At 46.7% G+C, this 27,371-nt stretch overlaps 3 protein-coding genes across 3 annotated transcripts; all 3 read right to left on the bottom strand.

The window, feature by feature from the left end:
* Positions 1–244: 244 nt before the first annotated feature.
* LOC133282132 (olfactory receptor 5T7-like) lies at positions 245–10,080 on the bottom strand. Its single transcript, XM_061478210.1, is given in 3 exon segments — positions 245–525; positions 528–1,186; positions 9,932–10,080. Coding segments are annotated over 3 exon segments (1,089 nt in total).
* Positions 10,081–15,063: 4,983 nt separating this feature from the next.
* On the bottom strand, positions 15,064–15,888 carry LOC133282130 (olfactory receptor 5AR1-like). Its single transcript, XM_061478209.1, has one exon. It carries the CDS (start codon positions 15,886–15,888, stop codon positions 15,064–15,066), a length of 825 nt encoding a protein of 274 aa, XP_061334193.1.
* Positions 15,889–18,588: 2,700 nt separating this feature from the next.
* Positions 18,589–19,530, bottom strand: LOC133282128 (olfactory receptor 5AR1-like). Its single transcript, XM_061478208.1, has one exon. The coding sequence runs from the start codon at positions 19,516–19,518 to the stop codon at positions 18,589–18,591; it is 930 nt and encodes a 309-aa protein (XP_061334192.1). The 5' UTR covers positions 19,519–19,530.
* Between the last annotated feature and the right edge of the window lie 7,841 nt (positions 19,531–27,371).

Raw genomic sequence — 27,371 nt, 5'->3', positions numbered from 1 at the left:
CAGAAAGTCCTGTCCATGCCAGCACAGAATGTAGCCTTGGTTTAAGGAAAAGCATGTTTTCCAGGTGTCATGCTTCCAAGTATGTTTAGTCCCTGCTTTTTGAAGGTTCTATATCCACCCATCCTTGAAGGTGCTATATCCAACCATCCTCTTCAAGGTGCAATATCCAGCCATCCTGGAAGGTGCAATACCCAGCCTGCTTGTTCTCCTCACCAGGGCAGGGTAGCCCTCTCCATTCAGCTGACTAGGAACCATGAATGGACAAAGAGCAGAGGACTCTACTTTTTGCTTTCCTCATGGCGTTCTTCATATCTGCATTTCTTAGGCTGTAGATGAGTGGATTCAGTATGGGGACAGCCAGAGAGTGCAGCATGGAGATCACCTCGTCATGCTTCGAGGACTGGCTGGAGATGGGGTGCAGGTACATGAAGAGGGAGCTGCCATAGTACAAAGCAATGGAGATGAAGTGAGAGGCACAGGTGGAGAAAGCTTTGCGTTGACCAACCACAGACCGCATCCGCATGAAAGGACCGAGAAGTAGGAGATGAGGATGAAGACCGTGGTGCTCAGTACATTGAACCCCATCACGGCAGCAACCATCACCTCAATGGCAGGGGTGTCAGAGCAGGAGAGGGCTAGCAGTGGTGGTCCATCACAGAAGAAGTGATTGATCGTCTTGGACCAACAGAATGGGAGATGAGATATGGAAACCGTGTGTATGGTAGAGCTGATCACGCCAGCTAAGTAGGCACCAGCCAACATCCCAATGCAAAGCCTTTGGGACATGACCATGGAGTAGAGAAGGGGGTTACAAATGGCCACATAGCGATCATAAGCCACAGCAGCCAGCGCGTAGCACTCGGTGGTGGCACAGGTTGCAAAGGAGAAGAGCTGAGTGGCACATCTAATGAAGGAAATCATCTTCCTCTCCACTAGAACACTGAGCAAGGCTTGAGAGGAGTAGCAGACATCCAGGAGAGACAAGTGGCTTAGGAAGAAGTACATGGGGGTGTGTAGGCAGGAATGCATTCTGATTAATGCAATCACTCCCAGGTTTCCTATGAAGGTCACCACATAGATGGCAAGGAATAAGACAAAGCACATCACCTGTATGTCTTCCCTGTTTGTGAAGCCCAGGAGAATAAACTCAGAGGGGGACATATAATTATCTTCAACCCCAGTGAACCTATAAGCAGTTTGCCTGATTTATGTCTTCAAATTGAAATGCTGAATAGGCCCAAATCCCTCAATAATGTTAAGAATGTCACGTTTTGTCTATCAATCAGTTACACCACTTTAAGTCAACGCAAAGTGTGTATATATACATACATATACACACATACATATAAATAAGTCAATATAAGGTAAATTCTCTTTGAGAGAGGAAAAGACAAATTTCCCAAGGCTAAACACCACAACCATCAGCAACACACTTGGAAGCTAGTAGGTATTTTAAGGCAAAGGAGGGAGGGCAACACCAGAATGAATAAACTGCAGGGCTCCTCATAGTTCCTCTCAAGCCATTGGCACATGGAAGTCCTTGAATTCCCCAGTAACTGCCAGGAAAAGTCAATTATTTCTCATCTTTTGGGTGCTGCCAGTCCTGTGTGAGTACATGAGGAATAAATAGCTGTTCTCTGTGTCCCAGGAGGAGCTCTTTGAGAGCAAATGTGGCTTTCCTTAGGATAGGATGGTGCAGAGCCAGGATTTCTCGCCTCACTTTGCTTTAGACACGATGCCTAACGTGGAGACAAAAGACACATTCAGGCTTGATCAAAGATAAATTCTGCCTGGGAGAAACCAGCAGCTCCTAAAATCACAGCTTACAACAGGCAGAATGAATCCTCATTGATTTTTCCTGCCTAACGTTAATCATCACTTGACAGAGTTACAGCAGAGAGCAAAGCAGGAGTGCGCGTGGCTGGTATCTGACCAGCAGAGCCATGCTTAAGAGCCATCATTATTCGATGACCATTTGCTGAAGGGGTGAGTTCCTCCTCCAGAGGCAGACTCCTCATTTCAGGTGTCCTGTGAGCAACGCGTGTGATCTCCTGGTGTTATTAATGGGGATGTAGAGCTGCTTTTCACTGCTCACATAGAGATGCGGGAGGCAAAGCAGCTCCTGAGCCATCACCACGGAGCTGGAAGATGTGACCCAAGTAATGAAAATCCAACTGTTTGGGTCTGGGGCTCAATCCTCCCCCTGAGGCAGCATCCACCTGCCCAGACACACACATCTCCTGCCAGGGGACAATTCACCTGAAGCTCACAATTAACAAAGGCTCACCCTCGCTTTTTCTTGCTTGACAAACCAAGTGCTTGGTCTGAAGTGATCCAAGGCGCAGATATGAAACCTGGGGTGTTTCTAAGGCTGCAGCTTGTGCTATACACGACAGCTTCCCCCCAGCAATCACATCTCCCTGCAGCTTGAGCACACTCACTGGAATGGAGATAAATTAAACTGAAAAGCCATACCTTGCCGCCTTCGTTTAGGTATTATCCATGCAGGTTGTGGGTCCACACTCTGCTGAAGAGTTAACTGAACATTTATCCCTGTATTCCTGGGGAAAGGACCTCCATTTGTGGCTTTCCTACTCCGATTTGGCAACGTCTTGCTTTTTGGCCAAGCTTTCGACAAGCTGCCCTAGGACTCACCAAGCAGACTGTTGCTAGTGTTATCCAATATGCAACTCTTGACATTATGGATAGGAGAACGTCCAGATGCTGTTGAGATCCTACAGCCAAGCAAAACCTTGCATCACAACCTCCTGGTTAGGTGGCAGTGAGCTTGCTCTCATGGAACCATAGAATCCCAGAGTTATTTGTGTTGGAGGGACCTTACAGCTCATCCAGTCCCAACCCCTGCCACGGGCAGGGACCCCTTCCACTGGAGCAGCTTGCTCCAAGCCCTGTGTCCAACCTGGCCTTGAACACTGCCAGGGATGGGGCAGCCACAGCTCCTCTGGGCACCCTGTGCCAGCGCCTCAGCACCCTCACAGGGAAGAGCTTCTGCCTAAGAGCTCAGCTCAGTCTCCCGTCTAACACTCCAAAGCCATCATGGTGGATGCTATCCTCAAGATCTCAGCACAGGAGCAAGGGGAAGGCGCCAGCTCTCTAGAGCTATAACACAGTGTTTGGCTAGCTGCTCTTTCGAGAGTCTTACAGCACAAACTATCAAATGAGTGAAGAAAAGGAGCCTTTAAAATACGAAGCAAAAGAGCCCCATGCTCACAGCACCAGCATCCCTCTGGTTCCTCAAGGGGATGGTTTCTGCTGCCCTGAAATAAAGCAGAGGAGGTAAGGTTTGCTACAAGGCCTGTGGATGCCACAGGACAAAGCAGGGTTTTCATAGCAGGAATTTCTTCCTCTTTGCTCTCAGATCCGCTTGAAATGGGTTTTAGTACTCCCAGCTTCTCCAGGCTCCAGCTAGCAGGGTAATGCTGCTCTGTCTTCCCCCATGCAGCATCTACCCGTCCTTCCAGAGCCTTGTCCTTTGTGGTATTCACCGAGCCAGGGGTGAAACAAGGCAGGGGATTACACATTAACCACCAGGGAGCTGTCAGAGCAGGCAAGGGTCAGCCCAAAGGGCTCCCAAGAGCCAGGTCAGGATCCACCCAACAGGTTTTAAAATGAATGGCACCGGAAGGTGTTACCTGAACAATATCAGCCCCTTTAAGAGTTTTATCCAGCCTTCAAAAATCCCCGAACGTGGTTTAGTACATAGCAGTATGTAGTGTGTCACATCCGTATTCAAAAACAAGATTACCTCTTGAGAAGCGCTCTTAGAAGCGTTCAACCCTCAGCATAGGAGAAATCCAGCTCTCCTTTATCTCAGTTTCTGCTGCTACTTAGAATGAAAATATAAAAGCACAACTTCCTTTTCATTTTGATGCAGCTGCCTTTACTTTTCAATCAGAAATGCTTCTGTTACTGTGCTCCCAAAAATGAGAGGGGGCTGCGGGACTTCCAGGAAAGGACAAAAGTCACCTCTTTCCTCCCAGAAAGCCCTAGTAGGGAATGACCCTGGTTATTCCTGCCTAGCACTTAATGCTCTGCAACAAAAGGTGGGTTTCCTACCCCATGCAGCTTACCAGGATGGATCCACCAGTAACCCAGGAACTTGGTTACTGTATAGGCATCCTCACCCATTTAATTCAGCATCAGAGAGCACCTAAATAAGCCCAGCTGCTCCCCAGGGATTATTTAGGTGGTGATGGGTGTGATTTACATCCATCAACAACAAGGAATTAAATCCTTCACCTCCATGGGATAAAGGTTGAGACCTTACCTGTTTTGAGATCTGATATGTTTTCGTTTGCTTCCATTATGAAATCTGGGATGGCTTTGTCAGGAGTAAAGATGTGCGATGGGGACACTTTCTGAGAGGGATGTGTGGATCTAGAGGAAACAGCTGATGGAGAAGGGAATCATTTAAAACACCAGGAATTAGCACCTCAAATTGTGTATGGAGAGCACAGAATATTTAATGAAAAAAAAACATTTAAAGGCTGAGTGAATTTGATATCCTCAACATCAGGAGGACATGGATCAAGTGCAGAGGAGGCCACGAGGATGAGCAGGGGCTGAAGCAGCTCCTGTGTGGAGCCAGGTTGAGAGCATTGGGGCTGTTCAGCCTGGAGAAGAGAAGCTGTGTGGAGACCTCAGAGCAGCTTCCAGTGTCTGAAGGGGGCCTATAGGGATGCTGGGGAGGGACTCTTCAGTAGGGACTGCAGTGACAGGACAAGGGGTGATGGGTTCAGAGTGAAACAGGGGGAGTTCAGGTTACAGATAACAAAGAAGCTCTTCCCTGTGAGGGTGCTGAGGCGCTGGCACAGGGTGCCCAGAGGAGCTGTGGCTGCCCCATCCCTGGCAGTGTTCAAGGCCAGGTTGGAGAGAGTCTTGGGTCTAGTGTGTGGTGTCCCTGACCACGGCAGGTGGCTGGAAGCAAGCTCCTTTCCAACCCAAACCACTCTGTGACTCTACAATAATCTACATTTCATAAAACCTGAAGCCTCAGCCAAGAACTGCATTAGGAAAAGTGGGGTTTAGGGATTCATTTCTAAACGTGAGGGGACTTTGGAGCTGTTAAACCATCTGACATTGCTTTAACAGGGTCAGGAAATAAACTGCCTACATAGGATCAGCCAACTGTAGAGGCAACATGATGGCCTTAGTTTATTTATCTATTATCTCTCAGTTTCCCAGCAAGAAAGGAAAAGGTTTTATCTTAAAGAAAAAGGAGTGGCTATTCCCAGCAACGTCCAACAGATGGTGGTGTCGTATAAGAAATCCTGATCCAGGATTTTCTAGCCACTTACTTCAAAACTTCTGCCTTTTGATACCTAAAGGGACTCCTGTGACCATTTTGCACCTCTTGGAGGTATCCACAGAGAGCAATGGTACCAAGAAGGAACAAAAACCACATAGGAAAAGGAATGGATTTTGTTCAGAAGTAGATGAATACAGCTTTGAAGGGGAAATGGGCATCTAAAGAGCAGGCATATGTGGGTACTGTCATGTCCTGCTGGCAACAGTACGAGCCGGCTTCAGGCTGGTAACTTCAGTAAAGTGTAAGAATAAAGTATAAATAAAGAATAAAATATAAATAAAGAATAAAGTATAAATAAAGAATAAAGTATAAATAAAGAATAAAGTATAAATAAAGAATAAAGTATAAATAATAAAGTATAAATAAAGACTAAAGTATAAATAAAGACTTATTTCTTAGTGCTGGCCAGGGTCACATCCCTGTTTGGGTTATTTTCCCCCGGATTAAAGAGTGTTTTTCCCACTGGTGATGCCACAGCTCAAGTGACCGCAGGTGGAAAATCCCCATCCAGGACTCAGCCAAGCCTTCTCCTTCCTATCAGCCCTTCAGCTCCAAATCCATTCCCAGAGGAGCTTGTTAACACAGCTGGATCAGGGACATCTCTCACCTTTGAGTGATGGGCTGCTGAAGAAATGGGGAAGTTTTGGGTGCGTGGGGAGCCCTGTGGTGACTGTTTTCCCTGGTGGCATCACGATTTTATAGCAACCAAGATATGGGGGAGCTGCAATTTGTGCCGGGAATGACTTCTTGCATAGGAAATAAAGACTTTTGGTTGGGTTTTTTCATTACCTTCAATTTTCACATTGTTTCAGGGTGTTGGTGTGTTCCCATGTTTGCTTTGGGTTTCTTTAATCCCCATTGCCTCAAACCAAAGTGCAGCTCTCCTGCGCAAACTCTACTGATAGCATTCTTGCCTTTGTTTTTAACAAACCACTGTGGGTATAAATTAGAAAACTCCTTGGAGCTTCTCTTGAAGGCTTTGAGAAAGGCAGAACTTGAGGAGGAAAATGAAAGGGTGAAGTTCTACAGCTGCCGGAATAGAGGTGGCAAAGGCCAATTTGACTGTGATTTAACTCAGCAGCCTGGTTCCAAACACAGACCTGTTGAAGAATTTCACTCACTTGACTCACGCACGATATCCCATTGCTCCATAACTGCATTAGAACATCAGATCATCCGTTTAGGTCTTGGGTTTCCATCCTTCCTGGGAAAAGCTTTTCCTAGGAGCTGCCTCCCCCACCCAGCCCATAAATCACTGAGACCCCAGCTAAACTGAGGCAAGGAAAATCAGTCTCCTGTGTGTTGGTGTTCACATTTAACACAAGAATATATTGTGTTATATAGAAATATGTAGCTTAGGATGCATTTGTGTTTTTATATATATGCACACATACGTATGTGTTTATGTGTATAATTTGCCAGTCATAGGAACAGTGACCTCCTAGATGTCCTTTCTGCACAATAATTATGTCCTGCGGTCTTCATGGTAACATCGGGTTGCTCCTGGCCTCATTCACCTTGGAGTATCAGGGGGAATCCCTCCCCAGGCTGCAGCTTCACAAGAGATTTCACTTCAAAGGAGGGAATTGTAAGCAACAGAATTCATAATTGAGAATGCTGAACTGTGCCGAGACCACCCAGTGGTCAAGAGGATTTGGGCACATCAAGGGCTCATCCCATTCATATTAAGGGGTGTTGTACATTCATCTTAAGTCCTATTTACTTAAATGGTGAGGTAAATGGAAATAAGCGCCCACATGCCGCGTCCATGACCAGCTCCTGCTAAAGCACACCAGGGAAAACCAAATTGTCTATGTCACTTACAAATTAAACCTGTTGATGGTGACTTAGGTCAGGGGAAAAAGTGTCTTCTACTTGTGGACAACAAAGGAGCCACAGTCAATGCAATTAAATGCTGAAAAGTTGGGAAGGACGGAGGCCTTTGAAATCGGACCAGAAAATAACACTTGAATGTAATGTTTGATTTCTCACTCGAATTTCCCTCACTGAATAGACTATCTCCCATGTTCCCCGTGTAGGGATAGGATCTGGGCAGAGAGGGACTGGCAGAACAGTGAGCACTGGCTGGGCTGTTGGGTGCAGAGGGTGACGGATTCCAGTCTGCAGGAGCCTGGGGACTGCCACAGGGGTTTGTCTCCTAAATCTGTCTAAACAGAAGCAAAGGAGAACACCATGGGGTGCAGGAGCCATCCCCCAGTACCTGAGCAAGAGCAGTAGGGCAGGAGCAGAGACCTGGGCCAAGGTCAGCCGAGATTCCAGGGTGCCAAGCAAGCAAGGTCCAAGACCAAGCCAAACCAAGCCAACACAGGTCAAATCCATCCCCCGATCACGGTCAGGTTCAGCAATTGCTAGGCAGATACATGAGCAAGCTTTGGTCACCATCAAAGGATCCCAGAGATGTGCACAACTCCTGCTAAGATGGAAACAAAAAACTCAAAAATAGCCCAACTTCCCTGGGCTGAGCTGAAATAGAGATGAGGGGTAAATGGGGGTGGGGTGGGGATGGAGCCCCAGCTGAGGTTGCTCAGGGGGATAAAGGCTTACGAGTTCACCCTGGGACAATTCATCACTGCCTCAAATGCCCATTTCTCACCCTGCAATACAGTGGAAGCCCTAAAGCACAAGCTCAGGTGTTGGCCATCCAGGCACTATATGTGGATAATCCCACTGGGTCTGGAAAACTGGGCACGCACGTGTTCACAGAGGGATATCAGCAGCTCCAGAGATGAAGTCACTTGTGGCTCCTGTCACATTTAGGGACCCTCTACAAGATCTGAAATGTCTCTAAACCCATTCTTATCCTGTTGGCAACGAGAGATAGAATGCTTGGCATAATCCACAAGTATGTCAGAAGCATCCCAGGAGCTGCTCATCACTGGTGCTGCTGTGTAGCTGTGCTCAAGGACAGCTCATGCCCTTCATGGCTCTCAGATGCCCAACACCACAATGCCTTTCAGAGGTGATTTCACACCCTTTGCTTTTCCTTCTCTTTGTTTTCCTCTGGGAAAGCATGAGCAGCCCTGGAGGCTTCCTCCCAGGAGAGCACAGGCAACTGTATTTACAGCCCCAGCACCACAAGCTGGGCTCTTGGAGTCTGGCAGGAGCTCCCCTCTCTTCACATCAGGTGCTTAACAGAGCTGGTGCTGGCACATAGATGTTCTCTGCTGCGATGGGGATAAACCCTTGGCTCCTATCAGTCAGTGGCAGAGGACAGGCAGAGGAGGTAATACCAACACAAAGCAGAGCCTCACCTCAATTTAGGCAGTGGGCTTGTGTCTGCATGTTCTCGCATCCTCTTTGGTAAAGCTGTGTCAGAAAACAGCCTTACCAATGTGGGTTTCCTTTATAAGAAGAGGGAGCAATGTCTGATGCATGCTGTGTTTCTTTTACATCAGCAGCTAAAGCGAGATTCACTGAATTACCCAAGAGTTAAATGAGGATGAATCTCATTCTGTTATAAAGAAATGCAGCATTTCAGATTGTCAGCAGAATATGGTCACTAACAAATCAGCCTTTGGAATCAGCCTCTTATAACACCAACTCTTTTTTAAGGCAAGCAAAATAATGCCCATAGGTTTAGGATGCTTCAGCGTGCTGGAACTCAGAAAGGTAGAAATCATGACTTTAGCAATGTGAATTTTATCCTTTTTGAATTATGTATAACACTTTGATATATGCTATTGTAAGACTGGCATTAGAGTTAAAAGCCAAGGGAAAATATCTGGATGTCATTAATGTGTAAGCTACGATTTCAATGGGAATGTGACTTCCTCTTGCTCAAGGTTTACTTGCACTCCCATGAGGTTCCTCTAAGCTGTCTTCCGATGCAAACTGCCTCGAATGTGAAAGTGAGTAAAGATCTGATTCTTCACTCAAACCTGAAAAATCAGGTGCTTGAATAAATCCATAGTTTAGGTTTCTCAGCATAGAAGAACAAAAATGGCATTTTTTGCTTCATTGCACTCTCTGTTCTTTTCTAAGTACCTCAAATGAAGAACAAAATCATATAATTTGGGTTTAAAAAATACAATACAAAATATTAATTCCACCAAAACATGGCAGTTAAACTGGTGATCGATTGTAGTTAAATATGGTCCAAAAGTGAATTTCTATTTGCTATGATTTTGGTGTTTTCCTTCCTTTTGCATTGGTAGGTAACACCTGGTCATGGGAGGAAATCACACTCAGATTAAATTCATCCTGTTGGGAATTACAGAGAGACCATGTGCGCAGACCCCTCTTTTTGTCTTGTTTCTAGTGATTTACATTGTCACTTTGGTGGGGAACTTTGGCATTATCATCCTGGTTCCGGTGTCTCCCAGCCTCCACACCCCCATGTACTTCTTCCTCACCTCACTTTTGCCTTCACTGACATCTGCTATTCCACACTCATCTCCCCCAGGATGCTGGCAGACCTGTTATCAGAGGACAAAACCATTTCTTTCACTGGCTGCATGACGCAGTTCCTCACCTTTGCTACTATTGAGTGTCACCTCCTGGCACGTTGCTATCTGCCAGCCCCTGCTTTATGTGACCATCATCTCCAGCCACGTCTGCTGGCAGCTGATAGAATCATCCTACCTATTCACCTTCCTCAGTGCCATCACATACACGTGGTGTGTGTTTGGAGGTTCCTTCTCTGGTCCCAACCACATCAACCACTTCTTCTGTGACAAAGTTCCTGTGCTGAAGCTCGTGTGCTCCGACACCCACAGCAGTGAGATGGTCATCTTTGCCTTTGTCACCATCAACGTGGTGGGGATGAGCGTGGTCGTTTTGCTCTCCTACATCTCTATCATCCACATTGTGCTGAGGATGTGCTCAGCACAGAGCAGGGCCAGAGCCTTCCACACCTGTGCCTCCCATTTGATGGCTGTTTCCATCTTCTTTGGGACAGGATTCTTCATGTACCTACAACCTTCTTCTAGCCACAGGAGCCTGGATAAGGTGGCCTCCATCTTTTACACCGTGGTCACCCCAATGCTCAACCCCTTCATCTACACCCTGAGGAACAAGGAGGTGAAGGGGGCTCTGCTGAAGTGCGGGAGGAGGTTGTTCAACCACTGGCAACATGCAAGACTTGTATCATGCAGGACATGGATACTCTACATCAAGTGAGAACGCCTAAACTAATGGGATTTTCCACTAATCCTCATGACTTTATGTAGGCTCTTTCATAGTTCCTGCACATTAGTCAGAGTATTTAATGAGAAATAGAACCCCCATCACATCTTCCTTGGAAGGAAACCAAGAGGAGCAGGAACATCAAACTTCATTTCACTTCTCAGCCACCAGCGTGTAGGAAGAGATTACCTTGAATTTTCCCAGGCTTCTTTTTCCTCACAGGAAACACCCATCAGCTTTATTCAATTCTCACTTTTGTCACTGAGAAATATCCACTTCTCTTGCAAGATTCTTGACCTTGTCCCTCAGCTCCAATATGTGTAATATGCGTTTATGTGTGTAAATATATATATGTGTGACGGAGGAATACAAATAAAAGGTATAAAACTGGTATTACAAATAAAGTGACACATATAGACTTAGAGAATCACAGAACTGTTTAGGTTGGAAAAGACCTTTAAGATCATCCAGTCCAGCCATTCCCCAGCACTGCCAAGGCCACCACTAACCCATGGCACTAAGGGCCTTGTCTACAGGGTTTGGGACACTTGTAGGGATGGTGACTGCAGCTCTGCCCCGGGCAGCCTGTTCCAGTGCCTGAGCACCCTTAGATATTTCCTAAAGAGAGCTGACTGGGAGGGTACTGTCCAAATGGAAGGTGGCAGCAGTGATCCTTCAGCAGGAGGGATTTGTTGGAAGCCTGCTGCAGTGCTGGGCTATGGGGATATGCTGCCTTTTGATCAGCCCTGGGAAAAACATACCTGGCATCTACACTGGATATAACTGTATAGGGGTTTTTCCCACTGGACTCCAGTATTTAAGCTCATTTTATAAATTCATACTGTCGTTCCTATTTTTCCCCAAGAAAGCGATTTCTTACTTTCTAATCTTTTTACTACTACCTTTGGTTTCCTTTGCACAAGCATACGGGCCCTTTGGGGAGGCAGCGAGAGCAAAGGAAGCTGACAGAGCCACTTGTATTTAGAATTCCCATGACATTTCCCATGACAATTCCACTTGGACTCAATGGATGGATCTGCATGACTGTACTGCACAGAATCATCTTTATCCTGAGAAAAAAATGATTTTCTCACCTCCTGGCTTGCTTTATAAATCCGAGCTTCGGAGAAGTAAACCCTCCAAGTCTCCTTTTCTTCTCTGTTCAGTTCTACAGGGTGTTGGGTGCCAATGTTTGGCTGCATCTACCCCAGACTCCTGCCTTTACCGGTTATTACTTTCTATCTTAGACGGTTGGGATACGATGCCAGCAGCCTCACTGGGCACATCACCGATGGCAATCTTGTTTTCTCTCCCCTTCAGCTTTAGCTGAAAAATTTCGTTAGTGATTTCGTAAGTTAGAAATCTGGAGCTGTTAATTCCTCAACCTGAGATGAGCTTCTTCTCTTCTGGGGGACAGAATAGAACAAGATCGGAAACTGTCCTGAAGTTACCGAGAAAGAGCATTTCTTAGAGATGGCACCTCAGCATCTTCAAAGCAAAGAAACATTGAAGCTGGAAAGACTAAAGAGTCTTTACTAAGACTTGAAACCCATTTCCAAATAAAAGTGCTGCCTATCTACTAAAGACCATAATTCTAATATCATATTTTGAAATGGAGGAGACACTAATGACCAGAGAATAACACTGAATGGAATGCTCAGTTCATTACTCTATTTTCCTCACTGAGAAGACTATCTCCTAATTTGCCCATGCAGGGACATGGTCTGAATGGAGAGCGTGTGCAAGAGCAGTGAGCTCTGGCTGGGCTGTTGGGTGCAGCCAGAGAAAGGTTTTAATTTCATAGAATCATGGAATAGTCAGGGTTGGAAAGGACCTTAAGATCATCCAGTTCCAGCCCCCTTACCATGGGCAGGGACACCTCACACTAAACCATGCCACCCAAGGATGGTTTGCAGAAACCTGGCCAGTACCACAGGGGTTTCTCTCTTTAATCTCTTTAAACAGAGCCAAAGGGGAGCACCATGGGGTGCAGGGACCACCCCACAGTACCTGAGCAAGAGAAGCAGGGCAGGAACAGAGACCTGGGCCAAGTTCAGCCAAGACTCCAAATCATCAGGCAAGTTGGTGATGACAAGACAGGTACGAGAGCAGGCCAAGTCAGATCAAATCAGGCCCTGAACCACGGTCAGGTCCAGCAATTGCTAGGGAAGTCTATGAGCAAACCTAGGTCTTCATCAGAGGATTCCACAGGCGTGCACACCTCCTGCCAAACTGGGAACCGGAACTCCTCTTACGAAGTTCAACCTCCCTGGGCTGAGATTAAATAGAGAAGGGGGACAAATGGGTGGAGGGTGGGGATGGAGCCGCAGCTGAGGCTGCTCAGGGGGATAAAAGCCTGTTAGTTCACCCTGGGATAGTTGATCATTGCCTCAAAATGCCCATTTCTCATCCTTGAATACAGTGGAAGCCCAGAGTCACCAGCTCAGCAGGTCTTCATCAAAGGATTCCACATAAGGGACGTGCTCAGCACAGAGCGGGGCCAGAGCCTTCCACACCTGCGCGTCCCATTTGATGGTTGTTGGCTTATTCTATGATACAACGTTTTTCGTGTACCTACAACCGCTATCTAGCCACAGGAGCCTGGATAAGGTGGCCTCCGTCTTCTACACCATGATCACCCCCATGCTCAACCCATTCATCTGCAGCCCGAGGAACAAGGACGTGAAGGGGGCTCTGGTCAAGTGCCACAAGGAGGTTCTTCAACCACTGGTTACACAAAAGAGCTCTGTCATCCAGGACATAAACAGTTCATCTTAACTGAGGAAGACTGCGATGCACTAGAACAATGAGATTTTCACTAATCCACATGACTTTATTTATGTTCTTCCACAGATCCTGCACAGAAGTCAATGACAGTATGTAATGAGAAAGAAACCCAGCCATCACATGCTCCTTGGAAGGAAATCAAGAGGAGAAGGAACCTCAAACTTCAATTCAGTTTATAGGCACCAGTCTGTAGGGAGAAATTACCCTCAATTATCCCAGGCTCCTTTTCCTCACAGGAAACACCAATCAGCTTTATTCATTTATAACTTTTGTCACTCGTAATTATTTTTCTTACAAGATTGTTGACCTTGTTCTCTGCTCCAATAAAATTCCTCCCTCTTACCTGCGAGCTCTTTATTAAAGCTGCTGGGGTGGGAGGGAAGAGCAAGTGTAGTTTTACATTTGCTTGCTGAAAAAGGGTCAGAGAAAAGTTTCCAGAAGATTCATAGCATTTGTTTGTGCCTTTCAAAGAGAAGAAGCTGGTGGGAATCAAGCTCTCAAGCTGCACTTTTGAATATCAGGGCGAATCCCTCCCCAGGCTGCAGCTTTACAATAGATTATACATAAAGGAAAAAATTGTAGACAATATCATTCATAACACAGGATGATGAACTGTGCCGAGACCACCCAGTGTAAAGGAAAATTTGGGCACATCAGGTCTCCTCCCATTCATTTTAAGGGGTATTTTATATTCATTTGACATGACCTTTTACCTAAATGGCGAGAGAAATGGAATTCCAGCTCGAGATCAGCACCCACATCCCATGTCCATGCCCAGCTCATGCTCAAGCACACTGGGAAACACCCAGTAGTGGATTTCATATAAGAATTAAGCCTGTGGGAAGGTTCTGTTGATGAAAGACAATCCTGAACACAGAATCAATGGTAATTGAGAGCTATCCCGGTCTCAAAGAAGCCAAAACACACTGATGGGGGAAAAATCCTTTAGCTGATGTGAGTAGGAATTAACTTCTATTTGGAAAGTATGTTTATAATGAACACGCTGTTTATGTGCACTGAAAAACAACAGTATTAAGAGAACACATTGTCTTACATGTGGGGGGAATGTGGCTCCTACCTGCAGTCAGTGAAGAAGCCAGAATTGATGTCATTAAATGCTTGATGTCATTAAGAACTTGGCAGGACAGAGACCTTTGATATCGGACAGCTTCCTTCAAAACCTTCACCACGCCTTGTTTTCTACCATTTTGTGGGATATTTTGGCTTAGACTGTACATATAGAATCATAGAGCCACAGAAAGCCCAAGCTGGACCTCAAAATATCATCTGATCCAAGCTTCGGTGGAAACAGGAGTCTAGATGAGCAGCGTCATGTGGAGGGCTCATCACTGTCTGATGAATTACCCCACTCTGGTGTCCTTATTTCCTCTTGGGTTTAAGAAAGTTTCCAAAGCAGAGACAAGTGAAATGCTCAAAGGTTTACCCACACTTGGTGCTACCTTTCCAAGGGAAGTCTTGAATGCCATAGTCCTGTGTGTGGTGGATCCGACTCAGTGAACTGGCAATAGGAACCTCAGTCTAACGTGCAGGGGAGGCACAATTGTGAATACCAGCAATATAAGAAACAGGCTTGAGGGTCGGGAAATACGTTTTATACTGAGGGCTTCATTGCATGATTCTGCTTCAATCTTTGCAGAGAAGGGACCTACAAAAAGCAGAAAGCCCTGGCTGTAGACACAAACTTCTCACATCAAATACATGACAGAGGTCCTCTCATTAAGTACTTCTGATACCTCAGAACGAAAGCCCCTTTTGGCAGGAAGAGCTGGACATGGGCCTCTTTACCCTGTTCTGCAGGGGCTGTTAGAGTAGAGCACAGCAAAGACCTTATCCGTGCTTAGGCTGCTGCCAGACCCTGTTCGGAAGTTCAGGGCGAGGATGGAGCCGTGGAAGATGGTGACTGCAGCCAGGTGTGAGGTGCACGTGGAGAAGGCTTTGTACCGGCCCCGAGCAGAGCTGATCCTTGAGACAGCAGCGAGGATGAAGGCGTAGGAGACCAGGACGGCCGAGACGGTCACCATCTCCACCAGCCCACCAAGGACAAATATCAGACACCTACTGACACGTGTGTCAGAGCAGGAGAGGGCCAGAACAGGCATGAGGTCCCAGTAGAAGTGGTTGACCTTGGCTGGCTGGCGTGAAGGCGGGCTGAAGGTGAACTCTGTGTGCACCCAGGAGTGCAGCAGGCCAAGCACATGGGAAGTGGCCACCAGCAGCATGCAGAGCCCGTGGGACGTGATGGCCGAGTACAGCAAGGGCTTGCAGATGGCCATGAAGCGGTCGTACGCCGTCGCGGCCAGGAGGAAGCACTCGGTGGTGCCAAAGGCTACGAAGAAGTAAAGCTGGGTTGCGCAGCCGATGACAGAGATTGTTTTCTTCTCCATCAGAAGGTTCATTAACGTCCGCGGTGCCACCACGGATGAGTGCATGGGGGACTGCAGCTGAGCGCTGCTCCTGATGAGCACAACCATGCCCAGGGTCCCCACCAGCGTGATGAAGTAAATGAGGAGGAAGAGGACGAACAAAGGCGCTTGCAGTTGCGGGTTGTCCGTCAGTCCCACAAGAGTCAGCTCTGTCACTTGCTTGCTTTGGTTTTCCTCAGCCATCTTCTCCTAAAGCACTGCAAGACGTATTCATAGCGCCGTAAGAAACAGTTAATGGAGACACTCAGCACCTACAAAGGCCATCAATCCTTTGATTGATGTCTGGATGGCAAACCCTCTCCTTATCAGATATCTGCTTCATTTGCATCAACATTCATCAAAAACCAGTTTAGCAAAGCAATGAATGTTTTATTCTGGTAGCAGTCACTCTGCCAAGTGTTCCCTATTCCATTCATTCTAATACACGTCTCCCTGATGTATACTCATGGTACATATCACATTCCAGGGTAACCCTCCCGAGTTCTAACAAAGAAAGTGTAAAAGAAGAGGTTCGGTGCTTCCTGTAATGAATTAGTGACAGCAATAATGAAAATCTCACACTAGACCATGTCTTTAGAGGTGACACGGTCTAGTGTGAGATGTCCCTGCCCAAGCCTGAGAGGTTGGAACTAGCTGAACTTCAGGTGCTTTCCAACCCAAACCAGTCTGTGATTCTGTAATTCTAGAGCCTTAGAATCAACTGAGTTGGAAAATCATAGAATCAACTGAGTTGGAAAAGACCTTTCAGATCATCAACCTTTGAAGTAGAATAGAACATTTGGCATCTTAGGGAGCCTTCCCCGTAGAGGTTTTCCTTAAAGGTGATTTTGCTTGCACACTGCAGACATAAAACAGGAAAACCCCATTTATTCTTCAGTAACTTTTCATCTATTTTGCTATTTCAGGGTTACTCTTCTATTGGGTATATAGAAATGGAGAAGTGCCATCATGAGGGAGAAAAGAAACCATTAAAACCAAAAAATGGCACAACAGATCTTTTCCTTTTTATCAACTTTTCCTACACCTCCTCTTTCTAAATCCATATTTAAGCGTTCTATGAAAATACACCATGGCATCCTGCCTTTTAATCACAGCATCGGGGGGGATATGGAACAGCCTCCACAGGGGTCCACAAGGAACCACTGTAACATAAACACATAGAAGAGACCAAGAAAAGAGACAGGAAAACTTGGGAATAGCAGATCAATATTAGCCTAAGATCATGGAAAGCACTGTGCTGCTCACGGGGTGTGCGTCACTGTCAGCAAATCTCTGCAGTGCAATGAGCACGGCTTTCCCATCAGCAATCACTGCAAAACTGGTATCAAAGAGCCTGGCTTATATTCAGAAAGGAAAATCAGAGAAACCATTCATCCCTATGGAAGAAGCACACGGGTTTAGCTCTATGTAAAGCCTGCAGCGTGACAGAATTAATCAGGGTGGGATCACCGGCATTGCAGTGATAAAGGATTTATTATAACTTGTATTTTAGCTGCTATCTGCTGCTATTAAAAAATAACCAAACCATTATAACTGGTACAACAGCCTTCACAAAATCCACGTGCTCTGTGATCTTCCTTCTTCTGGTGTCCTCTTGCTCTGCCATGAAATAAACAGCTCCTCATGGTCTGTCTAATAAAAACGTATTGTATTGCACAAGGAGACGCTGGCACAGGGTGCCCAGAGGAGCTGTGGCTGCCCCATCCCTGGCAGTGTTCAAGGCCAGGTTGGACACAGGGGCTCGGAGCAAGCTGCTCCTTCCATGTGGAAGGTGTCCCTGCCCGTGGCAGGGCTTGGAGCTGGAGGAGCTTTAAGGTCCCTTCCAGCCCAAACCACTCTGGATTCCAGGTTTCATCTCATAATCCTAGATATCCATATAAATACATGCATGCACACAGATTTCCATTGCTGGGACACAAACAGGCATTTCTGGGCTCTGATTCATGCGATTTGCTTTAGAGATTGGAGTTACAACAGAGTGAATTACATATAAAGGTGCCTGGTTCTTACGCTTGGGAGGAAATACCCACTTGCTGAAAGATTTACTTGAGCAAGAACATAGCTTATCCCAACTTTAAAGTTGGTTACTTGTATTTTTTACCCGGGTTTGCTTCTTTGACAGAGAGCTTTAAGAGCTGGGAAATCCAACGCTGATGATTCAATCACTGCTGAAACAATCGATATTGACCCAACTTGTGATTAAGCTGTTTACATTTGCAGAAGAGCAGCAAAGACAAGGCTCAAATTGCCCAAACTGGCAGGTAAATTAGCACCAACACTGTGAGATTTCAAAGGACCAAACACCTCCAGCTTGACCTGCAATTTCACTTGTAGGAACCAAGTTTTGGGTGGGAAAGCTTTATTTGAGGGTGCCACAAGCCTTATCATGAGAAAGTACAGTGGAGACTTGTGTGATTGAGTTATTAACTGATTCTATGATGTCCTGTGGTCCTTTGGGTCTATTCCGTTCTCACCCATCCCGGTAGGCACTGGGTTTCAGAGACGCTCCAGAAGAAGAGAATTTCTGGCTCTTCTTTTGAGTTCACCTCTGAACCTTGGCAACCTGGAAACCCACGCCCAGGGTAGTCCATGCTGTCTCTGCAGTGACTGAACAGAGCAATGTGATGAACAGGATGAATCAAGGTGTTTGGAGGAGCTGTTTGTGCTCATTGACCATTGGTGATGAATGAGGTTGGGCTTCATCTCACCCACCTTCATCTAGGCAGGTGTTACATGCCAAATCAGTGTCAGATACCTTGTAAATGAGAGAGAAATTACAGAGTAATCACCTCAATACACCTTCACAGAGACCTCGGTGCTGCAATGAGTCCTGCTCAACAACAGCAACAAGGAAACACCCTCCTGGTCACCAGCTTCCTCCATTCACTGCCTTCTCCCAACTGCTCTCAGGAGGGCAGCCTTCACCTCCCTGTTCCTCAGGCTGTAGATCAAGGGGTTCAACGTGGGGTTCATGATGGTGTAGAACAACGTGGCCGTTTTGTTCTCATCCAAAGCAAAGGTGGAGCTGGGGCGCAGGTACATGAACAAGATTGCCCCATAGAACGTGGTGACGACCATCAGGTGGGATGTGCAAGTGGAGAAGGCTTTTCTCCTGCTCTCCTTTGAGCGGATCCTCAGGACAGAGGGGAGGATATAAGCATAGGAGATAAAGATGATGGTCATGGTGCTGAGGCAGTTTATGCTGACGAGAGCAAGGATGACCCCCTCGTAGGAGTGGGTGTTGGAGCAGGAGAGAGCTAAGAGTGGGGCAATGTCACAGAAGTAGTGGTTGATAACATTGGAGTGGCAGAAGGAGAAGGTAAAGATGAAAGTGGTGTGGGTCACCGCATGGAAGACACCAACAACATAGGAACCAGCCACAAGCCACCAGCACATCCATCCACACATGATGGTGGGGTACAGGAGGGGTTTGCAGATGGCCACGTACCTGTCATAGGCCATCACAGCCAGCAAGAGGCACTCGGTGACCCCAAAAGTGACAAAGAAGCAGAGCTGGGCTGCGCACCCCGAGAAGCTGATGGTTTTCTCCAGCGTCAAAATCTGCACCAGCATTTTGGGGATGATGACGGAGGAGTAGCAGATGTCGACAAAAGCCAAATGGCTGAGGAAATAGTACATGGGGGTGTGAAGGTGAAGATCGGTCCTGATCAATACAATGATCCCAAAGTTCCCCAAAAGGGTCACCATGTACATGGCCAGGAAAGCCATGAAAAGGGGGACCTGGAGGTCTGGGTGGGTGGTCAGCCCCAGAAGAATGAACTCATGCACATCAGTGTGATTGACGGGTGTCATCCTCTGTAATGCATCAACCTGCAGGACACAAGCAAAACAGACAACGATGCGGGCAGCTCAAGAGGACCCTCAGCTTCCTCGGTGTCAACAAAGGGAAGCAGAACCCATCCTGCTAGAGGGTCAGTTGGACTCTGGATAGCTCTTGGAAGAGCCAAGCCTCCATCTAGTGGCTACAAGAGGGTCTTAAAACCAAACCCTCAAGCTCAACAGTGAGAACACCCACCTGGGTTTAGCTCAGCATTTCATCGCTCCTCTTTCTGCCTTCCTGGGCGCATTCAACACAGGAGGAAGGTCAATAACTGGGCAATTCTTGGAAGCTGGGTTGGAACTGGATGATCTTAAGGTCCTTTCCAAACCTAACTATTCTATGGTCGAGGTTTAACCACAGATGGCAACTAAGCCCCACACAGCTCAGCAATAACTAAAACACCCTTGACTTATCAACACCATTTCAGAACCAATCCAAACCGTAGCACCATAGCTGTTACTACGAAGACAATTTGCTCTATCCTAGCCCAAACCAGCACAGCCATTGAATGCATTTTGGGTTTTCCTTAGGAAATGACAGGTACGTTTGGAAAATAATTGCTGTTTTCTAAAACCAACATGGAACAATTCCACTTGAAGAAATCTTTCCTGTTGACTTTCCTTTCCCTTTGCGAAGCAAAGCAGAGCAGAAGTGTGGGCATTTTAAAGCTGAGATGAACACACAGTTTTCAGCAGACACGGTCCATAAGAAATTAAATTTAAGGTGGCACAGTGATGATGGAGAAACTTGGAGGGTCCATGCAGCTCCTTCAGCGCCTGGGATGAGTTTGGCTGTTCCTCCAGATGATGACTGAAGCCACATTCATCTTCAAGCAGATGTTGAGAATGGGTTTTAGCAGTCTTTCCTTAGAAGGGTGATTTGCTGCTGCATCTTGCAAGGGCAGACAAGTGCCCTCTGTAATTTCTAGTGTTCAGGATATATTTATACTGATTTCTGAGACCTCAGAGGCATTCCATTCCATGGGGAATAGAAGCTTGACAACAAGCAAAATCCACCCAGAGCATCAATCTCTTCATCTCCAGGTGCACTAAGAAAGCCCAGGAACAATTTGATGTAAATATGTGGATTTAAGGAGATGTCTTCCCCCTGCTCCCACGTTGAGGAGAGGGAGTGAATGACAAGAGAATGTCTACATGGTTCACCCCGATTATTCTCATAACTTTCTCAACTGGCTTTCCTAATGCTACATAAACAGGATTTCGGCAATGCAAGGAACAGTTCCTGGACCCATTCCTACTCTCACCATTGCGCCTCGTTAACATCTTCCTGTAAAACCCACTCCAAATGTTGATTTTTGCCTTTGCTGACTTGACTAAGAGAGTCATTGTCCCCACACCAGGTTTTTATCATTTCACTGGAGTTTTTTTTCCATTTTGCTATGAGCATTGCTGAGAAGAGCGAGGAAACAGCAACCACCTGAACTCAAATCAATACCAGAACTGCAGTAGCACCTGAACAAAATTCATCTCACTGATATCTGTCCACTAGGTTGAAGTGTCGTGACACATATTACCCACCACACTGTGGTCTTGGTGCATGGATTCACGAAACACCGCCCTGTCTACTTTCTTCCAGAGGTTTTAGTTTATGGAGCTGGAGGTGTCCCGCTTATTAGTTTGTTTCATAGAACCCCGGCCTGGTTTGTCTTGGAAGGGAGTTTAAAGCTCATCCAGCTCCAATCCCTGCCACAGGCAGGGTCCCCTTCCACTAGAGCAGCTTGCTCCAAGCCCCTGTGTCCAACCTGGCCTTGAACACTGCCCTCACAGCGTCTCAACACAGAGGGGTCAACCTCATCCCATATTCACAGCTCACTTACACACAATGATGTGCTCAGCTTTCCAGCACAACCTAAGTCTAAAAGGACAAGAGCAACATTTTCTGGCAGGTACCTAAGGTAGGAAAAGCATCATCAGCTTGAGGCATCATGATGTCTGCCTGATTGTGTCTGGGTTGTTGGTTTTAATCATTCTCCTTATTCCGTTCATTAAATCTTAGTCACTCAGGAGCTATATAAAAAGACAATCTGTGCTCAAGTTTGCCATGATGCCAAAGTCCTCCAGTGAAGCTTATTGTAAAGGGATGCACAAAGCAAAACCTACCCCCAAAAATAAGTCTATCGAGTCTGTGTGGCTTCTTTCCCTAAATAGATCCATTTTGGGTCCATAACTCCCAAACATTTGTCATGAGAATGAGAGAAGACACCCAGACATATGCAAATGCATAAGAAAATGCTCATCAGCTGCACTTGAAGCTTCATTTCATTCCACTCTTATCTATATTGTTTCAACACTGATTTGATGGGCCCTGAGTTGTCTAAAAGGGGATGAAATGAATCATTCAGTGGCTTTAGCATGTAATGCACAGGCCAGTCCAATGCATTAGGATGGTATTTCTCCTGGTGCCTCTCAGCCTGCAGGACTCCAGGAAGAAATGTCAGAATTCAATTGGAAAGAACATTTGGGGTTGCTGTGCTTGGGTTTTTCTTTGACAGATCATTTATAACTAACTCAGTGCTTATACTGAGCGTACCAGCTAAATCTGAGCACGATTTAGCTGAATGTTGTCATCTACAGGCTTGGTCCTTCATCTGACCATTCTCACCCTGTTGTTGCCAGGTCCTCTAAGAAGCAATTCACCTTACTCCAAAACAACCACCCTGAATAGCTGAACTGAGTACTACCCAGAAATTCCCACTTCTCACTGTTGACTGCAGAGCTCAAGTTATTCCCTGCACCAGGACAAAGGGGTGCCATAGAATCATGGAATGGTTTGGGTTGGAAAAAGACCTGAAAGCCCAACCCCCTGCCATGGGCAGGGATGCCTCACACTACGCCAAGTCGCCCAAGACTCTGTCCAGCCTGGTGCCTGTTGACTTCACCTTGATAATCCCCATGTTGAGAGCCCAGATCCACATCTGCAGGAGCACAGAGCTGAAGGATGCTCTGGGGAAGACTCCTAGGAAGAGTTCTTGTTTCCTCCCACATTCAGACTGATAAAAAGTTATAATCAGCTCAATGTAAAGAACATGGATGTTCTTGAGATTGCGCTTTTGCTCTGGAGCTACCAAGATGGAAACAGTGAGCCCATAACATGGAGAGCTATGAAAGCTCTGAAATTGTCTTTGTGGGTGCAGGGAGTAACTGAAGGCGTCTCTGGGGGGTGCACAACTGTGCAGCAACACTTCACTGGGGGCAAAGGCCACACTGAGTATCTGCTTCAGGGACCTGGTACGTAAGGAAATACAGAATGAAGCAATGGAGAAATATGCCCAACCACACACCACAGGCAATGCTGGGACAGGAGAGGCCGTACCTGCTTGCTTTGCCCTGGGAGGTGAGCTGCTGTGGGGCTGTCAAACAGAGATCTTCAGCGTGCTTTTGTTCTTGTGGTCTCTAAACTTGTGATTCCACGTTGGACCCTCATGGTGGTGATATGCTCTAGGTCACGGCTCCGTGGGGCACATGGGATCTTGCTGGACAAGACCATGAGTGAGTATTCGCAGGTAAAAAGGGTCAACAAGGGGTACAGCATCATATTAGCCAAGAAGGTAAATCTTCCAGGGGATTCATCTTTCTTTTCTTTGTCTCCTCATCTCTCTGCCCACCCCTTGTGGTACCTGATGACAAACATTAGAATCAACGTATGAGGCCAGATAAGAAAATCATCAAGCCCATTGAGGAGCATCCAGCATGAGAGGCAATTGAGAGAGGGTCCTCCAAACCTGACTGGAGCATAGAGGAAACTGCAAGGAAGCAGCAGGCCACAGCTCATCTTCTGGTCTTCCTATGGAAGAGTCTATCACTTCCATTGGCTATGGAAGAGCTGGAGTCATTCATTTTTAGGCTGGCAATGTCAGGTGAGATTAATTCCAGCTTCTGTGCCTGTACTCAGCTGTGCAAACACACACTAGCGCTGAATAACTGCTGCTTTCAGTAAAGTGCCTAAAACCAGAGGTCCTAACATACACAGACTTGTATTTAAGGCTTTTAGGTGCACGTCCAACCCTTCAGTGTTTGCTCATGCAAAAGGGAATAATCAATGAGACAATGCTTTTAGTGGTAGGACTGATGACAGTGAATCTAATCAAACTGTGTTGGGCTGTAGCAGATGGTGACCCTACATGCATTTGTCTTCAGCCTCTATCTCCAGTTTCTCCATGTGAAATTCTAATTAAAGAGTCTTAATGTATGAGCAATTTAATGTGACGTCGAAATTGAGATCTCATTCACAGAAGTGAGGGAATGCAAGGAAGTGCTCAAGGCCAGGTTGGATGGCATTTGGAGCAACCTGCTCTAATAGAAGGTGCCCCGCCTTGGACAGGGGGTTGGAACTGGATGAGCTTTAGGGTCCTCTCCAAACCATTCCATCATTCTCCGATAAAATAGCACAAGCAAAATCAGCACAACAGGTCTTCTCAATACAGAATTTACTCTGCTTTTCTCTTTTGTGTGTACAGCTGTGTCTTGGTACAGACAGCAACGCCAGCACCATAGAAGCCCTTCTCTTAACCCATGATCAAGACCCCACACTGCAGCTGTGAAATAGCCACTGGGATCCATGTCTCCAGTTCAGTTCCCTCACCAAGGAAGAGAGGAACCACAGCTCAGTCACCAACTTCATCCTCTTGGGGCTCACCACTGACTCAAAGCTGCAGCTTCTCTTGTTCATGGTGTTCACCTTAGCCTACATCACCACCCTCATGAGCAACATCACCCTCATAGTGGTGATATACTGCAGCTCACGCCTCCATACCCCAATGTACTTTTTCACTGGCAATTTGTCCTTCCTGCACCTCTGGTATTCCTCTGTCTACACCCCCAAGATCCTTCTGAACTGCATCTCTGAGGAAAAGAGCATCTCCTTTGCTGGGTGTGCTGCTCAGTTCTTTGTCTCTGGACGAAACCCAGGGCTTATGTCCCCAAGGATGCACACAGCTAGAAGCGCACCGACCTTGTCTTGCTTGTGTCTTCCTTTGTCACTTTTCACAGCCCATGCAAGGGACATAAGCTCTTCTGATCTTGAAGTTCATCATGATGGAGAGGAGATGGCACTGTGCAGACAGACCTCCTCTCCCTTCCACCTCCCCCCATATGCAAAATATATCTGCTATAAAATGGGATGTTAGCAGCAGTTGGGATTGTTGCACATCACCTTCGCGCTGTGCTTTATCTGAATTAAACGTTCATTACTCATGCCCAAATCAGGAGCTCAACTGGAGCTCCATGTGTCAGAGAATGTTTTGTGTTGGAAGGGACCTTAAAGCTAATCCAACCCCAGCCCCCTGCCATGGACGAGGACAACTTCCACTAGAGCAGCTTGCTCCAAGCCCCATCCAACCTGACCTTGAGCACTGCCAGGGGTGGAGCATTTACCACTGCTTTGGGCAACCAGAAGTCATGAAATAACGTGTGCCTGTTCCTGAGCTGTCCCAGTCATTTCTTCACGATGATGCCAGCACCACATACACACAATTCCGTAGTCCTGGACTATTATCCCAAAGAAACATACACATGAGCATGGGTAGAGCAGGTCAGATGGGAGCAACCCATATCAGGAAGCATAAAGGCATCTGGGACTGACTTCAGTTGCCTGAACATTGACTACTAACACACTGGAGATGCCCCTGGGTCTCCCTCTGAGCTTTCAATGTTGCTCCAGAATGACCCAACCCTCCTGAAGGTTGCATGATGTACATGTCAAGTGCATGGCAATGTCCTTGTCCCTTCAGGACAGAGCAAATGGCACCACATATCTGTATGAGGGCAAGCAAACCTGACCCGGGGCATTTCATTGCATCTGTCTCCTTCCCTGCAACTGAAATGATAGTTTCCACCACCACCTATAAGAAAACATGCAAAAAAGTGGTTTCTTGGCTCTTAAATTATCTTTCTTTTTTCTTTATGAAGTTTTAGTCCAACTGAAAGGAAAACTAAATTAACTCTTTTAAGAGTGTTGGGAGGAGGGATTAGGAGTTCTGAAGTAGTTTCATTTTCTTCAAATTTAGATGAATAAAAGTTGAGCCATTCAATCAGAGTTTTGTGTCTCCACCTGTGCTCAGTGAAGGTGTGTTTCTGTATCTCCAGTATTTGTTCAGATAAAGGGAGCAGTTTCAAGAGTTCAAGTTTGAACACACACACACACACATAGAGCAACCTCCCCTCACTGTGTTTCCATCCCCATCAGAGGCTGGGGTCAGGCTGCATGAACTGGGCTCCTTTTAGACTCTGAATCAACCAGGTAGGAAAAGCCCTTCAAGCTCATCCAGTCCAACCATTCCCAGCCCTGTCAAGGCCACCACTAACCCACGGCACTGAGGCCTCATCTCCACAGTGTGTGAACACTTGCAGGGATGGTTGGTGCAGCCCTGCCCTGGGCAGCCCGTTCCAATGCCTGAGCACCCTCTGGGGCAGGAATATCTCATAACTAGACAATGAACTGCAAATGTTGAGTCAGGTGACCCCATTCCCATACTTATTCTCCAATACTAAACACATAATGGTAGGAAAACCACATTTATGAAACCCAGTCAGGCACGGAGGATGGATGTAGTGGACTTCAACTTGCCTCACAGCTTAAGAGACACAAGCAAATCCATCCCAAGGCAAATAATGACAAGAAGTTTAAAGTATGAGGTGTCCTTGAGCAGGTCCAAAGGTGAGGAGAAATGCAATGAGCTCCCCCAGCTCCCTTTATTAGGGGTCAAAAGCAGGAAGGGACCAAGCACCCCATTAGGAAGAACCACATTACCTGCACATGTCATGAAGACAGGGATGTATCTTTAAAGAGAGAGTAGGACCAAGCTTGTATGGGCACAGAAAGCCCTCCAGCAGGCCCGAAATCCAGGCTTTTACAATGCAAGCACTCACAGCTGTTTCCATCACAAGTGATGCTGCTCACTTTGCCAAAGCAAGAAGTGGTCCTTGGGGACCAACCACCCTTCCAGGAGCCATCAGCTTTAACAAGACCTTCTGGGGATTACCAAGGAAGTTTCCTCATCACCATGAAAGCTTCTCAGAAAACATGGATGTGACTTCCCTCATTCTTCATAACAAGCCATCAGAGATTAATTAGCTGGGGATAACAAGAAACTTTCTTCTTTGTTAACAAAGTTCACTTCTATAGGTGCACTGCTTGACAGAGGTGGCTCATGGCCAAAGCCAGAGGGTTGAAGGGTCAGTGTGTTGGCATGCTTGTGTATTAAGGACAATTTCATGGGCCTGGATCACAGAATCCCAGGCTGGTTTGTGTTGGAAGGGACCTTAAAGCTCTTCCAGCTCCAACCCCTGCCACGGGCAGGGACCTCTTTCACTAGAGCAGCTTGCTCCAAGCCCCTGTGTCCAACCTGGCCTTGAACACTGCCAGGGACGGGGCAGCCACAGCTTCTCTGGGCACCCTGTGCCAGCGCCTCAGCACCCTCACAAAGAAGAACATCTTCCTTGTCTCCAACCTGAATTTCCCTGTTTCAGTTTAAACCCATCACCCCTTGCCCTATCTATACAGTCCCTGAAGAAGAGTGAAATTCAACATGCCATCAAGCATGGGAGAGGCAGCATGACCAGGGTCAAACTAGATCCATCACCCATCAAACCCTTTTGTACCTGCTTGGTTAAAGAGGAAGGTGGTGTGGATGCAGTGCCTGCAGCTCCTCCTGGAGACCATGCGATGGGTTGAAGGAGAGATGCTTGGGAGCAGGATGCTCCAGGCTGGCTGGTGGAGGGGTTTTATCTCACAGGAAGCATTACCTCAGAGGCTTGTGTTGTGCAAACTGCTCTCCCAAAGGACCCTCCTCCATCGGATAATTAGT

Source organism: Pezoporus flaviventris, unplaced genomic scaffold (genome assembly GCF_033815535.1).
Source record: "Pezoporus flaviventris isolate CSIRO_AGI_PZ_B2104156 unplaced genomic scaffold, CSIRO_AGI_Pfla_v1 ptg000115l, whole genome shotgun sequence".
NCBI classification, from domain to species: domain Eukaryota; kingdom Metazoa; phylum Chordata; class Aves; order Psittaciformes; family Psittacidae; genus Pezoporus; species Pezoporus flaviventris.
Note: the sequence above shows the minus strand (reverse complement) of the source record. Positions and strands in the feature narration are given on the sequence as shown.